This window comes from Agelaius phoeniceus, chromosome 6, assembly GCF_051311805.1.
Source record: "Agelaius phoeniceus isolate bAgePho1 chromosome 6, bAgePho1.hap1, whole genome shotgun sequence".
Classification (NCBI taxonomy): Eukaryota; Metazoa; Chordata; class Aves; order Passeriformes; family Icteridae; genus Agelaius; species Agelaius phoeniceus.
In genome coordinates this window covers 19883502-19905198 of record NC_135270.1, presented here as the reverse complement: position 1 = coordinate 19905198, position 21697 = coordinate 19883502, and the positions used below count along the sequence as shown (strand labels likewise).

At 36.7% G+C, this 21697-nt stretch overlaps 1 protein-coding gene across 8 annotated transcripts in view; it reads right to left on the bottom strand.

The window, feature by feature from the left end:
- Positions 1-21697, bottom strand: part of PPP6R3 (protein phosphatase 6 regulatory subunit 3) — a 50875-nt gene that overhangs the window by 7926 nt on the left and 21252 nt on the right. For 5 of the 8 annotated variants that reach the window (XR_013182739.1, XR_013182740.1, XM_054635714.2 and 2 more), the window contains 18 exons: positions 21050-21282; positions 19869-20055; positions 18918-19055; positions 18278-18343; positions 17309-17421; positions 16728-16841; positions 15926-16055; positions 14700-14852; positions 12656-12805; positions 12103-12167; positions 9520-9635; positions 9043-9128; positions 7754-7840; positions 6065-6162; positions 4072-4126; positions 3275-3405; positions 2523-2641; positions 1041-1194 (listed from right to left, as the gene is read on the bottom strand). Coding sequence is in view for 6 of the 8 variants with exons in the window: in XM_054635714.2 (XP_054491689.1) it covers positions 1041-1194; positions 2523-2641; positions 3275-3405; positions 4072-4126; positions 6065-6162; positions 7754-7840; positions 9043-9128; positions 9520-9635; positions 12103-12167; positions 12656-12805; positions 14700-14852; positions 15926-16055; positions 16728-16841; positions 17309-17421; positions 18278-18343; positions 18918-19055; positions 19869-20055; positions 21050-21276 (2189 nt within the window). In the remaining 2 variants the exon portion in view is untranslated. Of the gene's footprint in view, positions 1-1040; positions 1195-1781; positions 1906-2522; positions 2642-3274; positions 3406-4071; positions 4127-6064; positions 6163-7753; positions 7841-9042; positions 9129-9519; positions 9636-12102; positions 12168-12655; positions 12806-14699; positions 14853-15925; positions 16056-16727; positions 16842-17308; positions 17422-18277; positions 18344-18917; positions 19056-19868; positions 20056-21049; positions 21283-21697 lie in introns of those variants that run through there. The other 3 variants (XM_077179976.1, XM_077179977.1, XM_077179978.1) reach the window with 2 other exon arrangements.

Below are 21697 nucleotides of genomic sequence, written 5' to 3'. Positions count from 1 at the left end.
TCTGAGTAGCAAAATGAAGTGTTCTTAAAACAGTATTAGTTCTCTATGAAAGCTAGAAGGCCTAGAACTATACTGAAACTGAATTAAGCAAGTTTGTTCTAAGAGTGCTGGAAAGACATGCTAAATAGAAGTTTAGTAATGCAAAATGCACCACAACTGAGCTGAGGGTGTTAGATGGTAATCTCATTTTCACTTGATTTTGTTACATTACAACTAGTGGACATGTCCCTGGTAACTGAGGCATACAGGTAATCACCAGCTCCTTGCAGTGTTTCCAAATATTTTTAACTGGTTTGCTAAATGCATTTTTCCAATTTGATAGTTCCCTGTTGAAACTGCCAGTGCAGTCATGAACCACTACAAAAGTGATTTCACTACTTAATTTTATATACAGTACAGCTATACAAATTTTTCATTTTTAAGGAACTCAGATGACAAGATTTGGCCACTGAAAAAACATGTCATCATTTACAGAATGTATCTTCTATCCAGTAATGTGGCAACTTCAAGTCTTCATTTTCTAGGCCCTTAATTTGATTATCAATTTATCTGCCTCAATCATGAAACAACACAATTTTATGTTGGGAAAAAAAATCATACTTTTATATCTGAGCTGTTTTGATGCCCAGACAGAAAGTCATAAGCCAAATGTATAAAAGCAAAGTCTTCCAATATGAGAAGGAATTAGTTCCTGACTGCCAATATTTGGCAACTCAAAATTTACATCTATGTAATTAGGTACATATGCAAGACTTCAGTAGAGTGTAGAGTTCAATCCAGAAAAAGAACAGCATTATCTTGTGTGTTCTCAAAATCATGCAGAACTACCTGACCTATTTATAACAGCTGCATAACAATATGAAATTTAAAAAACCCAAAACACTAGTACCCACCCAACCCGGGAAGGGAGATCACACAGACACACGCTGCTGGAACACACAACACTCTTCAAACACTTTACATACACCAGCAACACAGGCTTGTGCAGAGAGGGACACAGCAAGAAAACCAAACTCACCCTGAATAACTGACATTCTTACCTCAAAGAGGATGTGAAGTCAGAAAAGGAAGCCCAGCCAGTTTCTTTAGCTGGCACAGGTGCTTCAGTACTCCATACAGCAGAGCCAACAGAATCCAGACTGGCACCATGTGCAGTCTCCATGGGTACATCAAAGTTCGCTGACCAGTTAGGTGCTGAAAAACCATCACCAGGGTCATTAGGAACAAATTTCTTTAAAGAACATGAGTGCACATATGCCTAACACTGATTCCCTCTATGTACATTTCATAAAGAGAAGCAAGATTCATAACTATAGACTTGAAAGCACATGCAGAAAAATCCTGTACATCCTGTTAAAAAATTAATGTATTCCCTAAAAGGAAAATTCTGCTAGTAAGGCAGAATTTTAAGATCAGTAATTCAGAGTACTCTGCTAAAAAAAAAAGTTTATCTGAAAACAAAACTAATAAAACATATTCAATCACAAGTACAATCCTGCTTTATCCTTTAAATTAACCTCAATATTTGTTACCATTTTTCAAACTAATTTCTATAATAATGAAAACCATAAAAGTTTTTATCCCTTTTTCAATTTCTTCAAATAATTTCTCATGCACTAAGACCACTGCTAAATTTCAGAAAAATTTAAGGCTTTTTACAACTTAAAATATTTATTGATATTGTAAATTTGGGAGCAACTGTGAATAGCATCTAATTTAGGATAGGTCAATTCAAAAAACTTCACCTACCCAAGGGAAACATGTTTTTCATTAACACTTACATACAAAAAAACAGGCTGAAAAGGAAGCTCTGACTAGCAATTAGAAATTCCAACCCAGGCAGATATGGGAGGAGACCCACATGGATCAAAACTTGTTTGACACACAGATGCCAACGACACCAATCTGACAAAAGAAAAGAAAACCCTTAACTTTTCCTTCTAATTTAATTCCTTACAGTCTAGATAAACACAGGGCTTTTACCTACAGACATTGCCAGTTTAACAAAAGCCAGTTTAGTCTGACTTGAATGTGAAAACTTTTCAACCTATTACATCAGTTAAGATTCCACATAAGAGTCTCCTGATGTGTATCTTTCACTCACATTTGAAACCAGAACAATGCAAGTTCACTGATCTTCAGAGGGGAAGTCTTTTAAAAGAACATTGTTAGACAAAAAGCTGGTCTGAAAGGCTTCCAGTAAAAATACCATCTTTTGGGTTTGGATAGTAACGTATCAGGTTTTTGTAGGCACTCAATATTAATAACCGTGCATTTAATCCTCCCCTTTCTAACTACTCCTCCTTTTTTAACTCTTGAAGAGTAGAAATATGAATTTTAAAGAGAGTAAGTAATTTAAGACATGTAAGGAATTCAAATTTCTCAATATGTGCATGCTCTGTGGCAAGTGGGAAACACTAAGACAGTTGGAATAAAAGCAGTCAACAAGGAAACTCCTACAAAATCAGGCTGCTAGATCTAACAATTTCCTACAACCCAAAGCACCAGAAAAAACTACATACGTTCACTTAAGTCTACTTCCATTTTGTCCTCTGTATTGGTGTGGGACTCGAACAAGTCTTGTTTAGTTCCATCCTCTTCTTCAGAATCTGTACTTTCTTCACTGTCTGTACTGCCCGAGCTACAAATACAGAGAGAGAGTTTACATTCTGGTTTTAGTGTAACACCCTGGGCACAATGAAATACTGCAGAGTTGCAGGCTAGAGTAAATTACAATTATTTCTGAAAGATTATCTGAGGTATAATTTTTAGCTCTTAGTATTCCCCTCATTCCTCTCTCAAAGAAACAAGGTTTAAGATTTTTCACTTGATCACATGAAGAGGCTTTCAGTAGATATTGAGGGAGGCTTCACAGCCCTGAGTTTTGGGGCCTAGATGCTCCTTCCACTCAATGCATTTTCCTTTGTTCACAGCCATACTGGTACTGTAGTGAGGACAGCAAGGTCTAATAGAGGGGTGGTGCTGGGCTGCCTTGTCCAAAGCAAGGACAGCCAGTTTAAAAGCAGAAGGAAAGAATGAATATACAGCAGGGGAAAAAAACCAAAATCAACAAGTTATGAAAGCCAAAGTGCACCTTCTGCAAATTATGGCTGGAAAACAAATCACTAGGGCGACATGCCCACTCATTTCTCCACAGAATGGAAATATCTAGTTATGCTGGACAGTCTGCACTAACAAACAGACTGAACCAGAGGACAGGTGTATTACTGCAGGCTCACTACACTGCTGTCTGACTGAGAAACACCCTTCTCACCTGGAACGCCTCTGGGACTCCGGTGCAAATGCAATATGTTTTTCTTCCCAAATGTCTTCTTCATCAGAGCCACCATCATCAAACTGCTGTATCCGCTCCTTACAGCATGCCTCAAACAAGGCTATATTGCCCTAAATACAGCCAAAGTATAAAATCCATATTACATTAGTAAACATCTTGAAAATACATGACTATCTTGAAGAGAATCTAAAGCATTTCTCTAAAAGCAGCAGAAAACCAGAATGTCTTAATTTAAAGCTTGTCAAGAAAATATACAGTGCTGCTTGTTTTACTTGGCTAGTAACAAGCTGAGTGGACTAAAGAACACTTAGGAGCTTCCATCATGTTTAAAAATGGGATGTGGCAGTGACCCCAAAGAACTTTCCAGACAACCAGAGCACAAAGTACTCCAGCTTTATTTTCTGTAGTGGGGGGTCATTTTAGCTCAACCAACAAATAATACTGAGGTTCAGAGACTCTTTCCTATCACTACAATCTCACTGAAGATTTAAATAGCTTCTACTCATAAAACACAAGTGCACAATATGCACAAATCAGATCTAAGCCCAATCTTAAACCCAGTTATACAAATTAGAAGCAATTCTGCTTAATACTGATCAGAAAGAACAATAGTGTCTTCCACTTAGCAAATCTCATGATATGAGAATAAAGCAGGGTAATTATTTTCCAGTGATTTCCACATAAAAGGAATAAATATAATCATTGCCAAAACTTTGAGGTCATGCCAAAGCTTAAAAGACAGTAATTTTTCTGATAATACTGGAACACATACTTACACTTTCATTTGTATTGAGGGTAAAGTTGATGTCTGAAACCCGATCAAAAGAAACACTACAAGAAAAAAAGAAATGTACTCAGTAAAACAGGACTTTCTATTGTGACATGAAGACATTTAATTTCTGTTTGGTTTCTTAAATTCAAATAATCCAAAAATAGAAGATAAAAGACAGTCTCCAACACAAAATACTCAAAATTACACACCAAGGAGACCTGGCATTCCTGTGATTTTTTTTTTTTAACTGTTAAACATTTTTAACAAGAACACAGAACATTGCCATCTACAGTTAGGTGTATGCAACAAGTCTAAACAAGCATAACTGATATTATATACCCAAATCTCAAATACTGTATAGCTATGCACTGGAGAAAACCTAGACCTAAAGAATGCCTAACCTGACTATGCTCTACCATGATATACTTCAAAATCCTGCAAATATCTGCATCTGCAGTTCTTATATTTTAACTGAATTCATCCTTCTATGAAAGGATCCTTTCAACAGGAAGGAGTAAAATGAAAAATATTATCAAGTTCTGTTTCCTAACAAAAGAATTCCACAAATATTTTTTTAACCAATCAGTGAAATATTTTCCCAAACATAACACTATATATTAGGCTTGACACATCTTTACATATCAGAAGAGTTCATATGTTCTTCGTCTAGCCATGAGTGCATTCAGCAGAGCACACATGACTCCTCCTCTAATATTCATTGCATTCCCAAGTAAGGAAAAAGATAAGTGGTCTAAAGGAACCTAAGTTGTGAGTGTGACTGTATTACTGCATGATGCTATGCAGGTACCTTAGAGTGTGATTGATTCTTGCACAGAAGGCATAACTTCAAAGTAATTTCACCTCAACTTAATTCAACTCCTACATCATCAGTGTACCTGTCACAAGTCTTGAGACCTCTTTAACTAAGTAGTCATCTTCTTTCTACCAAGAGAACGGACTTCCAAAGGCATGAACTTAAAGGAATTCCAATTCCTATCCTTCCAAAAATCCTCTTACTTCTAACAAAGTTAAGGAGCTTACTTCATCTTACTGTGTTACTTCATCTATCATATCTTAGTCTCTAATCTCAGCAGGTTCTGTGGTGTAAAAAAGCAGCAATGTTTCTTGGATGGAAGACACAAGCTTCAGTCAGACATCACTTACTAAACATGTCTTATAGTAGAGCACTGAGATTATTATAAAAACACCCTTCTAAAAACCATCTTGAAGTAATGCTTTTTATTCCTACCTGCATGTTCTGGCATCCCAAATCATGAAATCTTATAAAAACAACGATAAAATTTACCACCTGCAACAACCCCTATTCTCCCCTTTAATGCATCAATTTACTAACAAAGAAAGATACCAGCTTTTCTGAGGGGTGTTTTCTGTTGTGTGCTGGCTTTTGTTTAGTTTGGGGTTTTTTTAACCTGACCAAGACTGTTCTCATTTCCTCATCTTTCACTAACACTATTTGTAGAAATGAGTCTTAACTGCCTTGACCTTATAAACAAAGGTAGATTTACAATGCCCTTCCTTACTCTCCTCTACAGAAAAAATACACTCAGAGACATGCTGTTCCTGTCATCCTTTCCAGGAAAACTCACAAGTAGAGCTATTCATCGGGTCATCAGTATGGGAAAAAACCCACTTTGAGACAGACAGAAAGTGAAAGTGACCCAAACAATGTTAGGTCAACAGACAGCCATAGCTGTCTGTTAAAAACCAGAGTTATAATTCAGTTTTTTGTTCACAAGCACAGTGTTCTCAACACTGGCACAACCAGAAGATTAGAAAAAGAAGAGAAGCTGCTGCTTCCCTCTCTCCAAGGAGGCTTCTATCAATGCACACAGATGGCACAAAATAGACAGGACTGATTGGCAACTGCTTCACATCAGTAAATGCTTGTACTTATCACCAGGAAAACCACAGCCAAAAGCACAGTCAGAAAGAAAGTCACAAGACTATAGCCAAATTCAGTGTAGTGTTATACTCACTTGCCAATGTCATCTTGATCAGCAAACTTCTCATCGTTGAAGCCAAACTGGTCAATAAAATTGGACGTCATTTGTTGCATCTGATAATCAGAAAAGGCCTGGCAACCCCAGGACCAACGACAGTGATATAATGATTCTACTAATACTCTAAAATCTATTTGCCCATTTTGCTTCAAAGAAATAAAAGTCTATCTAAACTAAACATAAAAGGACAGGAAAAAGATTTGTCTTAACCTCTGAATTTTGAAACATAGCATCAACTACAACCCTACTCACATTTACTGATTTGAAAGCCAATCTAACAGCTTTCAGTAAAGAAGTTACATCTGTTAACATTAACCAGCACCTTTCCAAATGCACCCCAAAGAAACAGAGAAACAACACTATATAAAAGAAAAAGCTGCCTTTGCTCAAAATAACATGAAGTTATTAATAGTAAGAACCAGAAAAATGAACTATATATAGATATTAAAGCATAGTTGCATAGTTATTATGCAGGTATCACTAGCAAAATCAGTCTCAGGCACACACACCAGCAGCATCTATTAAATATTAGAAGAATGAAACCACTGAACATTTTACATTTCAGTGCAGTGTCACTGACACAACTGTGCTGGTTTTTTAAATAAAGATGAGTGTCAACTGCCAGCAGATCAGTATATACACTAAGGTACATGTGGGCATCACCTGTCCCTAACAATAGCTTTTGTCTCTTATTTCCCAGGACTATCATTAAATTATAAATTACTACACATCCTCTAGGGACTTTTAATAATGTTATTTCCATGTGTAAAGTCAGCCAATGCCAAGATATTCTAGGAAATAAAGGTGTCATGTCAACTCTTGGTGTCTTGCCCAGGTAGCTGAGGGGACACAGTATGGTGGTAAAGTCGAACAGTGAATATGGAAAGAAAACAAAAGAACGATCAAAAAACCCCAAGTTTAGATAAAGGCATTATGAAAATTGAAGGAAAAAGAAAATATATATAAAAGGAGGAGGTATACAGCAAGACAAACTTGAAAGAAGCAGCACTGGACCATCTGCATTTCTCCAGATTAACTACCTGGAACTGCTGGGATTGCCTAGGCACAGCAGGTCACTAAGGGGATGCATGAAAAGCACAGAGACATTAGAAGATCTTACTTTCTCACTAAAGCTGCTAAAGATAGCACCCAACTTATCAAGTTTTTGTACAGGTGCACCTTATAGGTACAAAAGCACTTAATCAGATAAAAATGCATCAGATTCTTTAAGATTGAGCCACCACCCACAATTCAAACTTAGACAAGCAATTACTTATTATAAAAACAATAGAAAATGCATAAAACACCAAAGCCAATATTAGATTAGGTAGTTACTACACAGCTGTTAGTGTGATCTGAAAGATTTTGGTTAGTAACCCCGACAAATAATGCATCTAAAGCATCTGATTCCATCTAAGTGATCTATTGGCAATCTTATGCCACAAGGCTCCCACTCTTTCACTACCAGCAAAAGAATTCAAAGAGATGCTTTTGAGTCTGGTAAGACACAGTTGTGTGCATGCACACATGTCTAGGTTTTAATTTAAACTTTCTAGATTTATATTTGCTTGTGAGAGAAAATAAAAGTTCCACTGCTTTTTAAAAAATTACTTAATTTACTTTTACAGAAAGACCAACTTAAGCTGTTAAAAGAATTCAACTCACCTGCTGCAAAGAAGAATCCTGTGAGAACCCAGTTTCTTTAAAGTCTATTTCATCATCACTGGAAGAATGGATGTGGCAGGTAGTAACCTAGATAAATAAATTGGGTCATTGGCAGAGTAGATAATGCACCTGTTTGTTTCAGATAGAAGAAATTGTTTTAATGCTTTGTCTTTCTATCCTGTTGAAAACTGCGGAGTTTGGAGGTAAGTTTTTGATTAAGTTTTACTGTACTTCCAAGTACATCAAGTACCTCCAAGCACATGGTTATGTATCTAAAGAGCCAATTAGTGTCATTTTTCATAAGCCTAAAATTCTTCTTCTTGACATGATCCTTCTTTTGGTCTTGACCAAGACATAGTTTCTACCAAGAGGAAAAATAACATTCATCTGCAAGCCCTACACACTTCTTTGCATTCACAGGCTCAAGAAAAAATGCCTTATGTACATCTTTTAGTCCTGTTCACAAGTTGCACAGTTTCAGATGAATTTCCTATTGCTTCTACTGACACCTGTTAACACCTTGCTCCAGTTAATATTTATGCTGAAACAGCGAATTCAACAATTAATTATAGTCCAAATAACAGAAGACTAGCAGAATTAAAAATGAAGCCACATGCAAAGCACACATTCCTGGAGAAGTCACGTAAAATAAAATTCACAAATTCATCTGATGACATCAGAAACTGCCTCTGCTTATTAAAGTCTCCCAGTGATTGCTCTTAGACTATTTTTAACATGATTACACAAACCTCTGCTACGTGAGTTCAGTGTTTTTCCGAAAGTGTAATCGCTACAACTGCATGCAGAAGAAATGTGGCAGGTGCACAACAGTGAGCAAAGTTACTTAAGCAAGGTCAGTCACACAGGCAGTGGAGTGCAAGTAGCAGTGTTCTGTTAAACTTGTACTGGGTCATTTACATCCTAGAGAAAGCAATCAACACCAGCTCCTGCACTTCTAGTTCATACTCTCAAGCAGACTGGAGTTTTCAAGGACATGACCTTGAAGAGGTAAAGAAATCCTCCTCCTTGCAGATTGCCTGGCATTAGCTACACTAGCTAATGAGCCAGTTAGCTATTACAAGCTGATCGTCTGCATTATGCCTGCACAAATATTAATGATATGGCTTTAGTTGAAAAGTAAACTAAAGAATTATCAGTTCCATAACTCAGCAACTAGAGGGACTCCTTAAAAGTACACTAGATATTGGAAGACTGACAGTGCTGATGACAAAAAGAAACTGTCCAAGTAAAGCAGCAGTAATTTTCATATCTTACCCATCACTACTTACCAGATCCACTGTATTCCTCTTGTTGGTTTCTCCTAAAGAATTTGTGCAGAATGTTTCCCATCGCTCTCTCACCTCCTCTGGAAGTTCTAGCACAGGAAACAAAACACCAAACCAATTAGAAACTATCAACAATGAAGCATCACTTGATTTTCAAGTATTTTTTTCTGCACTACCAAAAACACTGGTAAGAACATATACATCCTCCTAAATCCATAAATGTAACTCCATCTAGCAAACAAGTCCAAATCAAGCAGATCAGTACCTCTCTGCATCTATTTCAGGGAGCTTTAACACTGTTTGAAATGAAAATACTTAAGCATTTGTTTAAGGATGACTGCTTTAAATGCAATACTTCAGAAGTAATCCAGTTCTTTTCTTATTTAATCCAACAGCTGCCTTCTAATTCAAGTTTGGTTAATATCCTCAACATTTGATAATGAAAGCCCTGAAGATAAAGTCAGGACCATGAATGAATACCTTTGATGAGCTGCTGGACTAGTGTGCTGTTTGGCCCCTTATCTGTGCTGTGCACAATGCAGTTTGCTATCCTTGTCAGGTGACCCATGTAGCCATGTCTTCTTCCTCCTTCAGCCCTGCAAGAGACCAAGAGTTCATGTGCTGCGCTCACAGCAACTCCGATATCGTGTGTTGTAGAACACTGCCAGATTCAAGATGGTACACAAGACAATAAACTGGGGTTCTTAAGTTAGACTTGCATCCTAAAACCACAGGTTCACAAAAATATTTAAGAATTTAAGGGATCAACTGGTTTGACTTCACTGAGCCAGTTTAGGAGAGTTAACAAGCACATGAAGTACCAAGAAGCATGTACAAGTGTTTGTACTGCTTTTGTGTGTGTGTGTGTGTGTGTGTGTGTAGAAAGCAAAATGCACACAAAATAATCTAAATGCATTAGCAAAATAATGACAGAATTAGCAGCTGATTCAGAGTTTTTGGGAAATTCCTGTTGCTGAGAGTATTTTGCAAAACCCAAAACCACCAAATATACCCTCAGAGCTTTCAGCCTATGATCAAAAGGGGAAAAGCTAATACTAAAGAATACTAAAGCGGTCTTAAGTATTTCAGGGCTTCTTGGCATACCCATTTAAGTTAGGGTCATTGCTTTCCTGAAATTTAGGAACAACATTTGCATGCCTACCAAAGCTAAAATTACAAAGCCATTTAAATATTTCACACAGAACTGCTCTGCACAAACAGGAATTACCAGATGTTAGAGTAGTGCTCTGAACACCTACTGCCAGTTGGAACCATTCTAAATCTGAACAAATAGCAATCATAAGAGATCCAGCTTGAACTGATTCTCTAGCATTTGGCAGCAAGCCAACCAAACTTTTGCTGCATCAATTTATGATTTTGTGTTTCAAACAAAAACCAAGAAAGACCCCCTCACCCAGCTAGACAAACCTCCCATGACCAAAATCTTTGTAAAGTGACAGCAGCTCATGAAATACCTTATGTTATGCAAACACAGATCACATGATTTTATTTTCCACTATCATCATCTAACATATGAGGTAACTGAAATTATGTTATGTCTATGCAAGATATCACGAATAAAATACTACAGTGTTTACAGCTTGCTTAGGTAACAAGCACATTCAAAATAAGCAGCACATGATAACAGCAAAGATTATAGTTTCTAATATAGGATATTACACAGAGCACTTTTATTTGACAAACTAGACAGACTTGATATTGCCTAGCCAGAAATTCTGGAATACAACTGTATCTTTTGTGAGCAAATGCTTATTCATCCCAGCAAACCAAACCACTTTTACACTGTCAGATTTTTACCAGCAGAAAGCAGTCACCCTTAAGCTTCTAGAGCTGCTTGAAATACCATTAAGTGACAGAATACAAATGGACTAAAAAAATACCCATTTCCTGAAACAGCTAAGCTAAAAGTACCCTCAAAGCTTTATCTTTTACAGCTGGAGCCACACCTCAGCAAAACTGGATAAAGGATGAATTAATTATAAGCTTGTTTCCAGATAAAATCACTACCTTAGGTTTGAAACACTATTTTCTTCATTAGTATTCTCAAACCTGAGACTAAATATTTAATTAAATCATTTATATGGTAAGCACTGGACCACGAACAGTCTTACCTAAGTAAAAATTAAGTTTTGGGTTGGAATTACAGAGAAAACTTTTCATATTTCTCTCCTATGAGAATCTAATTGCCAGTGAAGTTGGCAATTCTCTATAATCTCAGGAGAATTGATATAAAATGGAAGACACTTAGGAGAGCATGTCTTTTACAGTTAAATTTAGCACATTCCTTTTTCTATTATCCCCCTCTTCACCATCCTTATTTCCAGGTCAGTTACATTAGCTATATATTTACTATCTGATTCACTTCAGATATGAATGTTTTCACGAGTGGAACAGTCTCAACACTCCATCAAACCAGCAGCACTACCCCAGTTAGTCAATTCAATATTTTGACAGGTCAGAACTAACATTTACTGTTCAGTACCTCCAGAGCTAAAATTATTCGGCCTTCATGAGAACATTTTACCACCTCAGGTGACAACTGAGGATTTTTTTTTTCCTGCTACAAAACCAGTTTCTAATATACTATATTAGCTACTTGAAGCTTACATCATTTCAAACACATAATTTTAGAAGGTATTCTATTGCTGAGGAATTCACTTTTACTATTTAGGAGTCTGATGCTTCCCAGATGTGATATGCTTTGATGTGTTCACAAGTAATTCCCCACTGCTTACTGGGGGAAAGTACCTCCTGTCCCCTCAACACTTAGAGTATGTTTATTTTTTTACTCAAACATGGGTAAACTTTAGAGATCATAGTAATATCTTATACATGGCAAGAATGACAACTCTTGTGCTCCCAAATGGCCACAGGAAAAATAATTACAATGCTACCAAAACGTACAAGAGAAAGGTTTAACTCAAATATTAACATACAAATGATTTTAGACTAGCTAGATCACTTCTGAATTGGTTATATGTTCATTTCACAACTCCAGTTTTATTTAGACAATTGCAGGAAATTAGGAAACTAATTACTCACTGTTTCTTCTCATTCATCTCCCATGCTTCAAGTATTCTTTCTATTAATTGGCACTTAAGGAAGAGCTGTCAAAAAAAGCAAAATATGCTTAGTAGCAGTAAAATGTAACACTATGCATTTTACAGTTGATACTGAAGTCTGCAACACTATTAATTTCACATTCAGGATATATACTTTCATTAAAGGGTTGAAACTCCAGCAGTCAGATCACAACCAGAAACCTAAAAGATAAACCCCTATTAATTCTACTCGTCTAAGTGCTGAGTTGTTGTAATAGCATAAAGCTACTGAAATAGCGATTTTAAGCCTTAAAAATAGGAAGAACTTCAGGGAAAATGAATACTTGCAGCTCTTCACCATGGTCACTTTAGGGCAACAAAAAAAAAAATCTTCTCTATGGGCAGTTTCAGGTTTAATACCCTGAACTAACATTTTAAGTAAAATTAGAAAGACTTTTGTTCATTCTATACATTAAGTAGAAAGGGATGTATTTTATGTAAAATTAACTGCATGAAAACAGGAAAATTCAGGAGACTTGCAAAACACAACTTACATGCTTCAGTAAGAGATTGTCCCCACTGGAATCCTGATCTGTAATTGTGCCATTTTCCGTGTTTTCAAGAGGACTTGCAAGAATCAATGCAATACAGATTTCTACTTGAGTATGCAAAAAGTTATTCCATGTATACTTAAAAAACATGTCCTGAAAAACAAATTCACCAAGGTTTACACAAACCAAGACCTTTTCATTAAAGATAACCAACAGTCTCACCCACCTAATCACTTGAATGTCTACATTGGAAGAAATCTTTTAAGTTTTACACTAAGTATTATTGTACAAGAAAAGGTTTGTGACCCACAAAACCAGTAACTTTTGTGCTTGCCATTTTTTGAATGCAAAGAATACTATACTGGATCAGAACAAGAATGCAACTAACTGGATTTATGGCAGGGGTCACAAGTAATACACTTTCAGACTATGAAGACAGGGAGAAATAATGCTCCCTACTTACATTCCTTCTGCCAGCTGCAGCCCAGAAGTGTTATTTATGACCTTAGAAGTCCTTGATTTTTTTGAGTTCACTTAACTTCCTAGTACCTACAATACCCTTTTATAAATGTGCCCCTCACTTCAGTGAGATTCCTTATGAAATTGCATCTACCTGTTTCAAACCCATCATCATCCACCACCTCATCTAGAAACAGTTTAAGATTATTAGCAAAGTACAAGACACATACTAAGGTTGAAATGCAAAAACCAGCATCCATTTAGTCAAGTTCTGGCTCCTCCACATTTTTTTCTCTTAAACACAAGTAAGATTTTCGCCAAGCCTAGCTATTTTAGGCTACTCACGGCAAAATTCAAATGATTGGTGTCACTGGTAAAATGTAGTGAGTTCTGGAAATATGTGCAGTGATTGGAACAGTATTGAACAATTTTAGTCTCATTCAAAGTGCAGCTAAAGGTCTTCAATCTCTCTTCAGTCCTAATGACATTCACCCATAACTTTTCTTAAGTCAAGTCTGCCCAGTAAAACGTGCTGTTTCAGCAAACAGCATGAAGCACTGAGGTTTCCATGGCTACAATTACTTTTTTCCTTCTGTAAAACCTGCAACAGGAAAGTGTGTTCAAACCTCACTCAATACAATTCACAAAATAATCTATTTACAAGAACATGCAAGCATTCATAGTGTGTATGCTCCCTTAGACAATGGATCTAGGAAAAACTGCAGCTACAGTGAAGTCGGCTATTTGTGTAAAAGTTAGTACCTGTCCACAAACCCAATTGTGAAGAAAATTGGAGATGAAAACATTTGAATCACACTGTAATAATCAGTCACAGGAAAAAGGGGTTTTGGACTAAAATCAGGGAAGAGAAGGTATTTACACTTTAGGCTTGCAACTTCCAACTTACACGTTTACATATTGGTATTCAGTAACTAGCTTAAGTTCTGCATTATTTAAGTTATTTTTAAATCAACCAACATCTGGGTGAACTGAAACACAAAACACAAAGAATACATCTGCTATAGTGGAAGTATGAGGTAGGAAGTACTCAAAAGTACACGTTCACATCAGCAAAAAGCAATGAGTTAGGTAACTGAGTTTGGTAACTGAGTTTGGTGTACAGCACCTTGCTTTGACGTCTGAAGGAGTACAAGCTACCAAGCAGAACTGTTCCTTTACAGGACTGCTGAGATACCATTTTGTAGGCCATATATAAAGTGAGAAAAAGAGGCCTTGAGGGAACAACTTAGGGAAAAAATGAAAATAGCAATGAAGCCTTGAACATGGCTGAAAACTCAAGAACATCCAGTTGAAAATAAACTTATTAAGAAAACCACTTCATGTATTTATGAAGGTGCAGCAAGTAAGAACCATTCAAGTGGTCAGAAGGAAATACTTCCCTCAGACAGATTAACAGTAAAATCCAGTATTAAAACTTCTTAAACCAAGCAACAGACATCACAATACAAAGGTGCTGAAAAGTTAGGCTGGAAAATAAGTTAGACTGGAAAATTATCTACAGAGTCAGAAAAAGCAGACAAGATCTTAACAGCAATCCATAAAAATGAAGACAGCATAAAGTTCTTACCAGTATGACTCCTATGCTGTTAAGTTCTATAAGCTCCTGATTCACACTGCTTGTATTTGTCTGTAAAAGGCTAGATATTAATCTAATCACATTTAAACGTGTGTTTCCTACAGGTGGATCCAGTACACCCCAGGTTGTCTTCATGACGCTTTTCTGAAAAAGAAAAAAGTTTAATACATAAATCCCTTCAAATACCTTTTAGAAATTCAGCTTATCATTTCTACATACAATAGCTGAGCAGTGCTTAAAAATAGATGCATTTAGTCCTTAAGCAACTGTCTTACTTTCATCTTGCAAAAACCTCCTATTTTTAATTCCAAATACTGTAGCTTATTTTAATTCCACAGACAGGAAACACATGAAACCAGTCACAGGAAAGCTACAACTCAGTAAAAAAATGATTGCTAACTACAGACAGGTTCTCAACGTAGATGAAGTCTACTCAACCTTGACAGGAATTACAAGATAGCTCCTCAGAAATAATTCTCACTCAGTCTAGCTAAATTCTACATTACTACAATGTACACAGAACAGCTAGGTGGACAGTATAAATACATTATAATGCCTCAGCAACCCTAGCTTCATATATTTAAAAACAATTTCACGTTCATTTCCCTGTTAAAATCTGCAGCACCCAGTTCAGGGCGCAGTGCTCCAACTGAAATTCTGCTAGTGAAAATGTGAGTGGAAAATACAAATGGATCACAGGTAAACCCCCTATTTATACATTCTTTTTATCTTTGGCAAGAGCATGACAGAGTTAAATTGCTTAAATCAGTTAAAAAGCCCAAGGAATTTAACATGCCTAGGGTGCAGAGATATGACATGGACCTAATCTACTTGGGTCCTGGGTAAGTCAAGAGAATTGCATGAGCCTAATGTGGGCCATTCCAAAGTTCCAAACAACTGCAGCATCTATAGTCCATATTTCCTATCCAGACTGCATTTTCAAGTACAAAATATACAGCAAATCTCTTTTTGCTGCTTTTAGGAAGAAGTAACTGCTCCAAGGTTACTTTGCTAATTAAACCAAGTTTGTGCTGGAAAAGCACAAAGCATTGCTGTTCATTATTACTGCTGGCCTGAGCCAAAGCTCACAACAGGCTAGGAAGTAGCCTGGGTGCTTGCCTGAAAGTTGTCAGGGTTTTGTTTATTATAATCTGCCTAAAACAGACACATGGTTAAGTTTTGCTTCAATTAATTTGTTAACACAAGATTTCACTTACTTTTGGAGGCTCAAGTAGGAGCTCATGGAAGGATGAAAGTCGTGCTTTTATGGCTTCTAAAACACTTTTGTTGACAGAATATGTGGAATTGCTCATGCCTGGAGGACAGATCTCTATATGACCTTCAAATCTAAAATGCACATAAACAAAATTTGATAATTAGTACCAAAACTAGGTGTAAAACATCTCTGAGGTATGTAACAGTTCTGAAAGGATGTGAAAATAACAAAGAGGTAAAAAATGTAAAAACCTAGGGTTACACACACATAAAAATTAAGTGTGACATAATGGTTGAACAAGAGATTTTCTCAAACACTAGCCCTGGTATTTCTAGGTTTATTGTGCTTGAAATCCCCAAAATAGTTTTGAGATTAAAAATTATATTTTAATTTGTTTTATTGAAGCAGATAAAGAGTTTCATTTGTCTATCTGAAACAATGTAAGTTGAATGTACCACAGAGATCTGTTCAGCAGTTTTCTCCAAATTAAGCTGCAATAAATACTACAAGTAACTTTTGAAAACTCAATATTCAGTCACTGCACTATACCTATTTACTCGATTTCCTGTATCCAGAAACCAAGTGATGAAATGTATTTAATCTGATCTGCCTATTGGTACTCACACTAGAAAAAGCTGCAGAAAGACCAGTCATTTGGTGAAAGTGTAGTAATGCCAACCACAATCACCTGATTTGCATTTTTACTCCTTCAGCTACAACAGGTCACAGAAGTGGTTTAGTCACAAGCACAAGGAAGGCATTTGCTACTGCAGGCATAAACCAAGTGAAATAATAACACTTACGTCTGTCGTCTTGTCTCAAGTAAGGTCAATAGGATTTGGATTGCACTGACAATTGCAGATTCGTTTTTTTCTTTATGAAAAATATTAGACAGAAGCTGCTCTATGATTTCTTGTCTGAAAAGAAAAGCATTGGTAACAGATGAAAGCACTTCAGGATACAGCTCTTAGCAGAAATAACTCCCATTTGCCCACATAAAAAAAGGGAAAATTAAATACAGGAGAATCTTTTCTGGCAGAAACATACAGTTAGATTAACTTAAAGCAAGCAACAGAACAAAGCTGAAGTTCCCCATATTTAGTCTGCACAGTATCAAGCTGACCTCCACACATAAGATACCATTCAATTGGGCAGCACAGAAATAACTTAATTAGACAACTTCTCTTCTACACTCCCCACTAGAAAATCCTCCAGGTGTCCTCTGCTTACTTGCCAAGTTATTTTTCATTAGACAAACAAAAGACAGGTAGTCAAGAAAATTAACCTGAAATGAGCTTGCCATTTCTGAAGGCTTTCGAGGTCAAAAGTTAAAAACTAGTTTCTTACAAAGTGAGAATAAAATCAAAAATTCAAACCAACTTACTTCTCTAAACTTGCAAGCAGTGGATCTGGTTCTGAACTGTTCTGTACTTGTAGCATCTGGTCTCTGCTTAGACGAATAATTTCACAGAGTGACTGTGATGCATTTGAATGCCTCTGAAACAGAAAACAGCACTTTGAACTACAAGAGTAACAACATGCTGGACTCTAATTCTTCAGTTTAAAAAGGTGAAAATTTCAACATGAACAAGAGCTCTCCTACCCACAAAACATTCAGGCAGTTAGCTTTATGTCCTAATTGACCCTTAACATAACAAAAACAAAATCTTGAAGCATAAGGCAAGAATCTATTTCCAACATTAAGGTGGCAAAACATGAGAGCTCAATCTTCCAACAACTTCAAGTATGCCTAAGGCCTTGATATGGATCTCAAAAAGGAGGCAGGGAGGTGGACAAAACCACATAACCTTCCTCAAATAACCACACTTAATACAGAAATCAGCTTACTAAAAAGGAAACAGAAAACAGTAAAACTAAAAGTTCTAACAGTATGTTGTACAGCTGAACAGATAGACCCAGGGGGTGCCAGTGATGCCTTAAGTTTTAGCTTTTATATTTTTCAGATCCTGTACTGCACTAATGTATAACTGAACTTCATGTAGAGTGTTAGTAAGCTCTCTTCACAGTATGGTCAGACAAAATCCTTCCAGGCCTGAGAACCAAGGTCACCATCACAGCCTCAGGCATGAAAAGTATAAACAAAAATGAACTGGGGGGAGAAGAAAACCAGGGCAATGTGATTTCATTACCTGAAGCTGTAATTGGACAATTAACCTCTGATATGCAAATAGACCAAACTTAGATCTGTCTGAGAAAACTCCTGTCCATCTTGGGTGTACCCTCTGCAAGGCTCCTGCACTGCCCAAGCTGTATCTGTGAAAGGCCTTTAATAAACACCCACTTTATTCTCTAACTCTATCTAGCCTCTGTCCAAGGCAGCAGCAGCACTTACATCTTCATCTTGAGATGGGTGTACGATCTCCACAAGCCGCTGGATAATCCTCTCCTCATTCAGCCACTGTAAAAATGTTTGTGGATGTTAATAAGAATTTCTCCCAAGTGAATTAATTAAATGAACTCATGAAAGTGAAAGTAGCCTTTTGACAACTGCCACAAGTCATAATGTCAATACTTCTAAATAAGGACTAACAGTAATTCAGAAAAAAGAAAAAGTAAAATCAGCATTTCTTAGCCACAGTAAAAAAGAAAATCTTAGGTTAATGTCAACAAACTTTGATGCCAAAGTGTGTTTGGTAAGGTTCAAAACAATTTAAAAATTGCATCTGTCAGATGTAAGTTAGAAACCAAAGACTGGGGAACAGACCAGCCACTCAGGTTCTAAGTTGTCCCCTGCAGCAGTGGGATTTTACTGGAAAAATATTGGCAGCTCAAAAAAAAAAAAAAAACCCCAAAAACAAAAACAAAACAACAACAACAAAAAAAACCCAACCAAAACCAAGAACAAACAAACAAAACCCCACACATCATCTAATTTCAGCACATTCAAGAAATAAACTTAGCAAAGCCAGGAGAAGTTAAGCCAGCTTCGAGTTCACACATGTCAGACAAAAGTTCTGCGATATTTTACTCACATTTAGCACTTCTTGCCGGGGCTGTGGAGGTTCTATGCAAGTCAGTAGCCTGAGCAACAAGTCCATGATAGCAGAGGTCCCTATGTGCTTAATAATGAGGTCTACAAAATCATGCTTCCTCTTTAAAAAATCTACAATCTGGAAATGAAAAAGCAAGCTTATATTTGCTTCATATATTTTACATGATAAATTACACCAATCACTTTTCATTTCACTCTCCTATCAAACTGACAAAATAGATGAGAACTTCTTCAACACCTCTGCCACTTAAAGTCTGCAGTACAAGACAAGATAAAATAAAACCCAGGCACAGGGCAGATCCATACTACACGCAGCATGTCCTGGGTCTCCTCTCAAACCCAACTTGCTGACCATAACCTACTTATAATCCAAAGCAGAGTCAGGTTTTCTTTTTGATATGAATCAGTCTCACCTCTGCTTAATGGGCAAAGCTCAACAGAGCAAAACTCTTAATACAAACAGTACCTCAGGTTTGAGAGTCAAGTCATTGCAGATGTTTGCAGTATTGAACCACATACACTGAGTACAAGAGCATTTCTCAACGAGGAGTCCAAATGTTTCTCTCCTTGTTCTAAAAAATTCTTCACACCAAGTCAGAATCACTATCACAGATTCAAGTCATTTAGTTTTGCTTTTAACAGCAATAAATGCAAATATGATCATATAAAACACTGATCTAAGCCAAAAGGTAGGCACTCACACACTGATTGCATAAATAGCTCAGGCAAATCTGAATCAAATACATCCTACTCATCCAAGTGTATTTTTTAATCATGTGCATCATGAAAAAGTGTATTCAGCTAGGGTGGAACCTGAATGCCCTCTTTTGACTCTGCTGCTATCCCTCAATTGTGTATCTTAAAGCAGAATTGCTGAGTACCACAGCTTTATCAGAGCACTTGTAAAACTGGTGAGTTTGCAAATAGTTACCTGTTCTGGTTTTCTGCTGATAAGAATACTTAACACCTTGCTGAAGAAACTGGCCAGTAGAGGGTTTAGAGGAGATTCATTTAAGAGGAAGCTGTACAGTTTCAGGAGTAAGGATTCTTCTTCTCCCAACCTATCATTAATCTGTGAGACATCTGATGTAAGCAGCTCACATGATATGTTTGGGTATCTGGAGAAAAGAAAAAAATTATCCATCACTCATACTTCGGAACTCTCATACCTGCAGCTCTGCATTCAGAACCTGGTAATGCATCTGACTAAATTTTCAAGCAGGCTTGGTCTATACTAAAGTAGCAAACTAACACAAACTAATAGAACTGCACATTCAGCCTATAAGATCTGTTTTCATTTAAGAAGGGCACTACTTCAATCTTCAGTAGCAATAGAACACCAGTAGGGAAGCTGAAAAAGCAAAGAGCAAGCTTTCATTTCAAGATCTATTGTTAAATCCATCTCTTCAAGTACTGACTTCTTATTGCTTCAATTTCCAACTCTACTAGAAACATTTACAGGAGACTTGGTTTTTCAGAAATGGTGAAGTTCTGCAACTAACAGTGTAATTTATTTCACATTATTTTAACACACTATTTTAAGAAAAAAAGCACCTTTCTCTACAGACACTAAAATAGGCCAAAAGCAGTAGAAGGGTTTTTCTACAAATTGTTAGATGGATTTTGAGCTTGAACCTTCTCAGCAAGCCAGAAGTCATGGCCATACTCTGGAAAGGAAAACATCAGCATTGGGACCCTAAGGACATTGTTCCAAGGATTATCAGAAATCTTCTAAGAGGCATCTTCAAAACATCTTACAGATAAACAAAACAAAGCTAACCATACAGTTATACTACCCAAAAAGGGTTTTTCATTCAACTATTTTCTTAAACACAACTACAGGAAACTTAATGTGAGTCCTGGTTGGACCTTTTTTTAGCAACTCCTTCGGACATGAACCAGTTTTGGAAGCATTTGTGAGTAAGAGGCATCCATTTGAAAACTATGCATATATTAGAATGATTTACTTAGAAGTTCTGTGAAGCCTCTTGAAAACATACTTAATACTGTACTATACACCAGCACACAGGGATTCACACTATCAAATTAACTAGTTTTATTTAGTCCTCTTTCTACTTTCCAAATCTCCCCCAGCCCCAAAAGTTTTCCTACTTATATCGAATTTTTTCATCCATGTCTTGAGGTGGCTCTTCAATAATAAATGAAACTAAGTCTTCCAAACATTCTGACTTCAGCAGAAACTCTATAAGTTTGCGATTCTGAGCCTTGCACTCCTGTAGAACATCCTCTTCATCCATCAGTTCCTTCAGTGTTACATCTTCTCTCTCTAGAAGTGTATCTATGTGCGATGACGAATGGAGATCAAATTTCCAAAACATGCTGGTCTGTGTAAGAAGAACAGCAGAATATCAGCAGTAGCCATTATTCTAATATCCAAAGATAAGAGTTAGGCAGGGTTTTACTTACATGAAAGGAACATGCCAATTTGCATTAAAGAAAAAGGTATGAAATTTGCTTTTCCTTGTTTTTAATCTATGCATTGAGTCAGAGATTCAGAACTATTAGCTCAGCAATTAATCAAGCTGGGTGAAGATGAAAAAGACAGAGAAAAACTGCACTGAAATACCACCCCCACCACTGAAGAAGACATCTGTAAAGCTAGAGGAATTAGAAGAATTTTAGCTTTCAGGGAGCACAATTCAGAGTGCAGGAGCTAATTTCAACACTACACTAATTGTCCCTGTCTCCACAAACTTGACAGAGGAGGAATATCAAAGGTCAAGGTGTGTTACACAAACA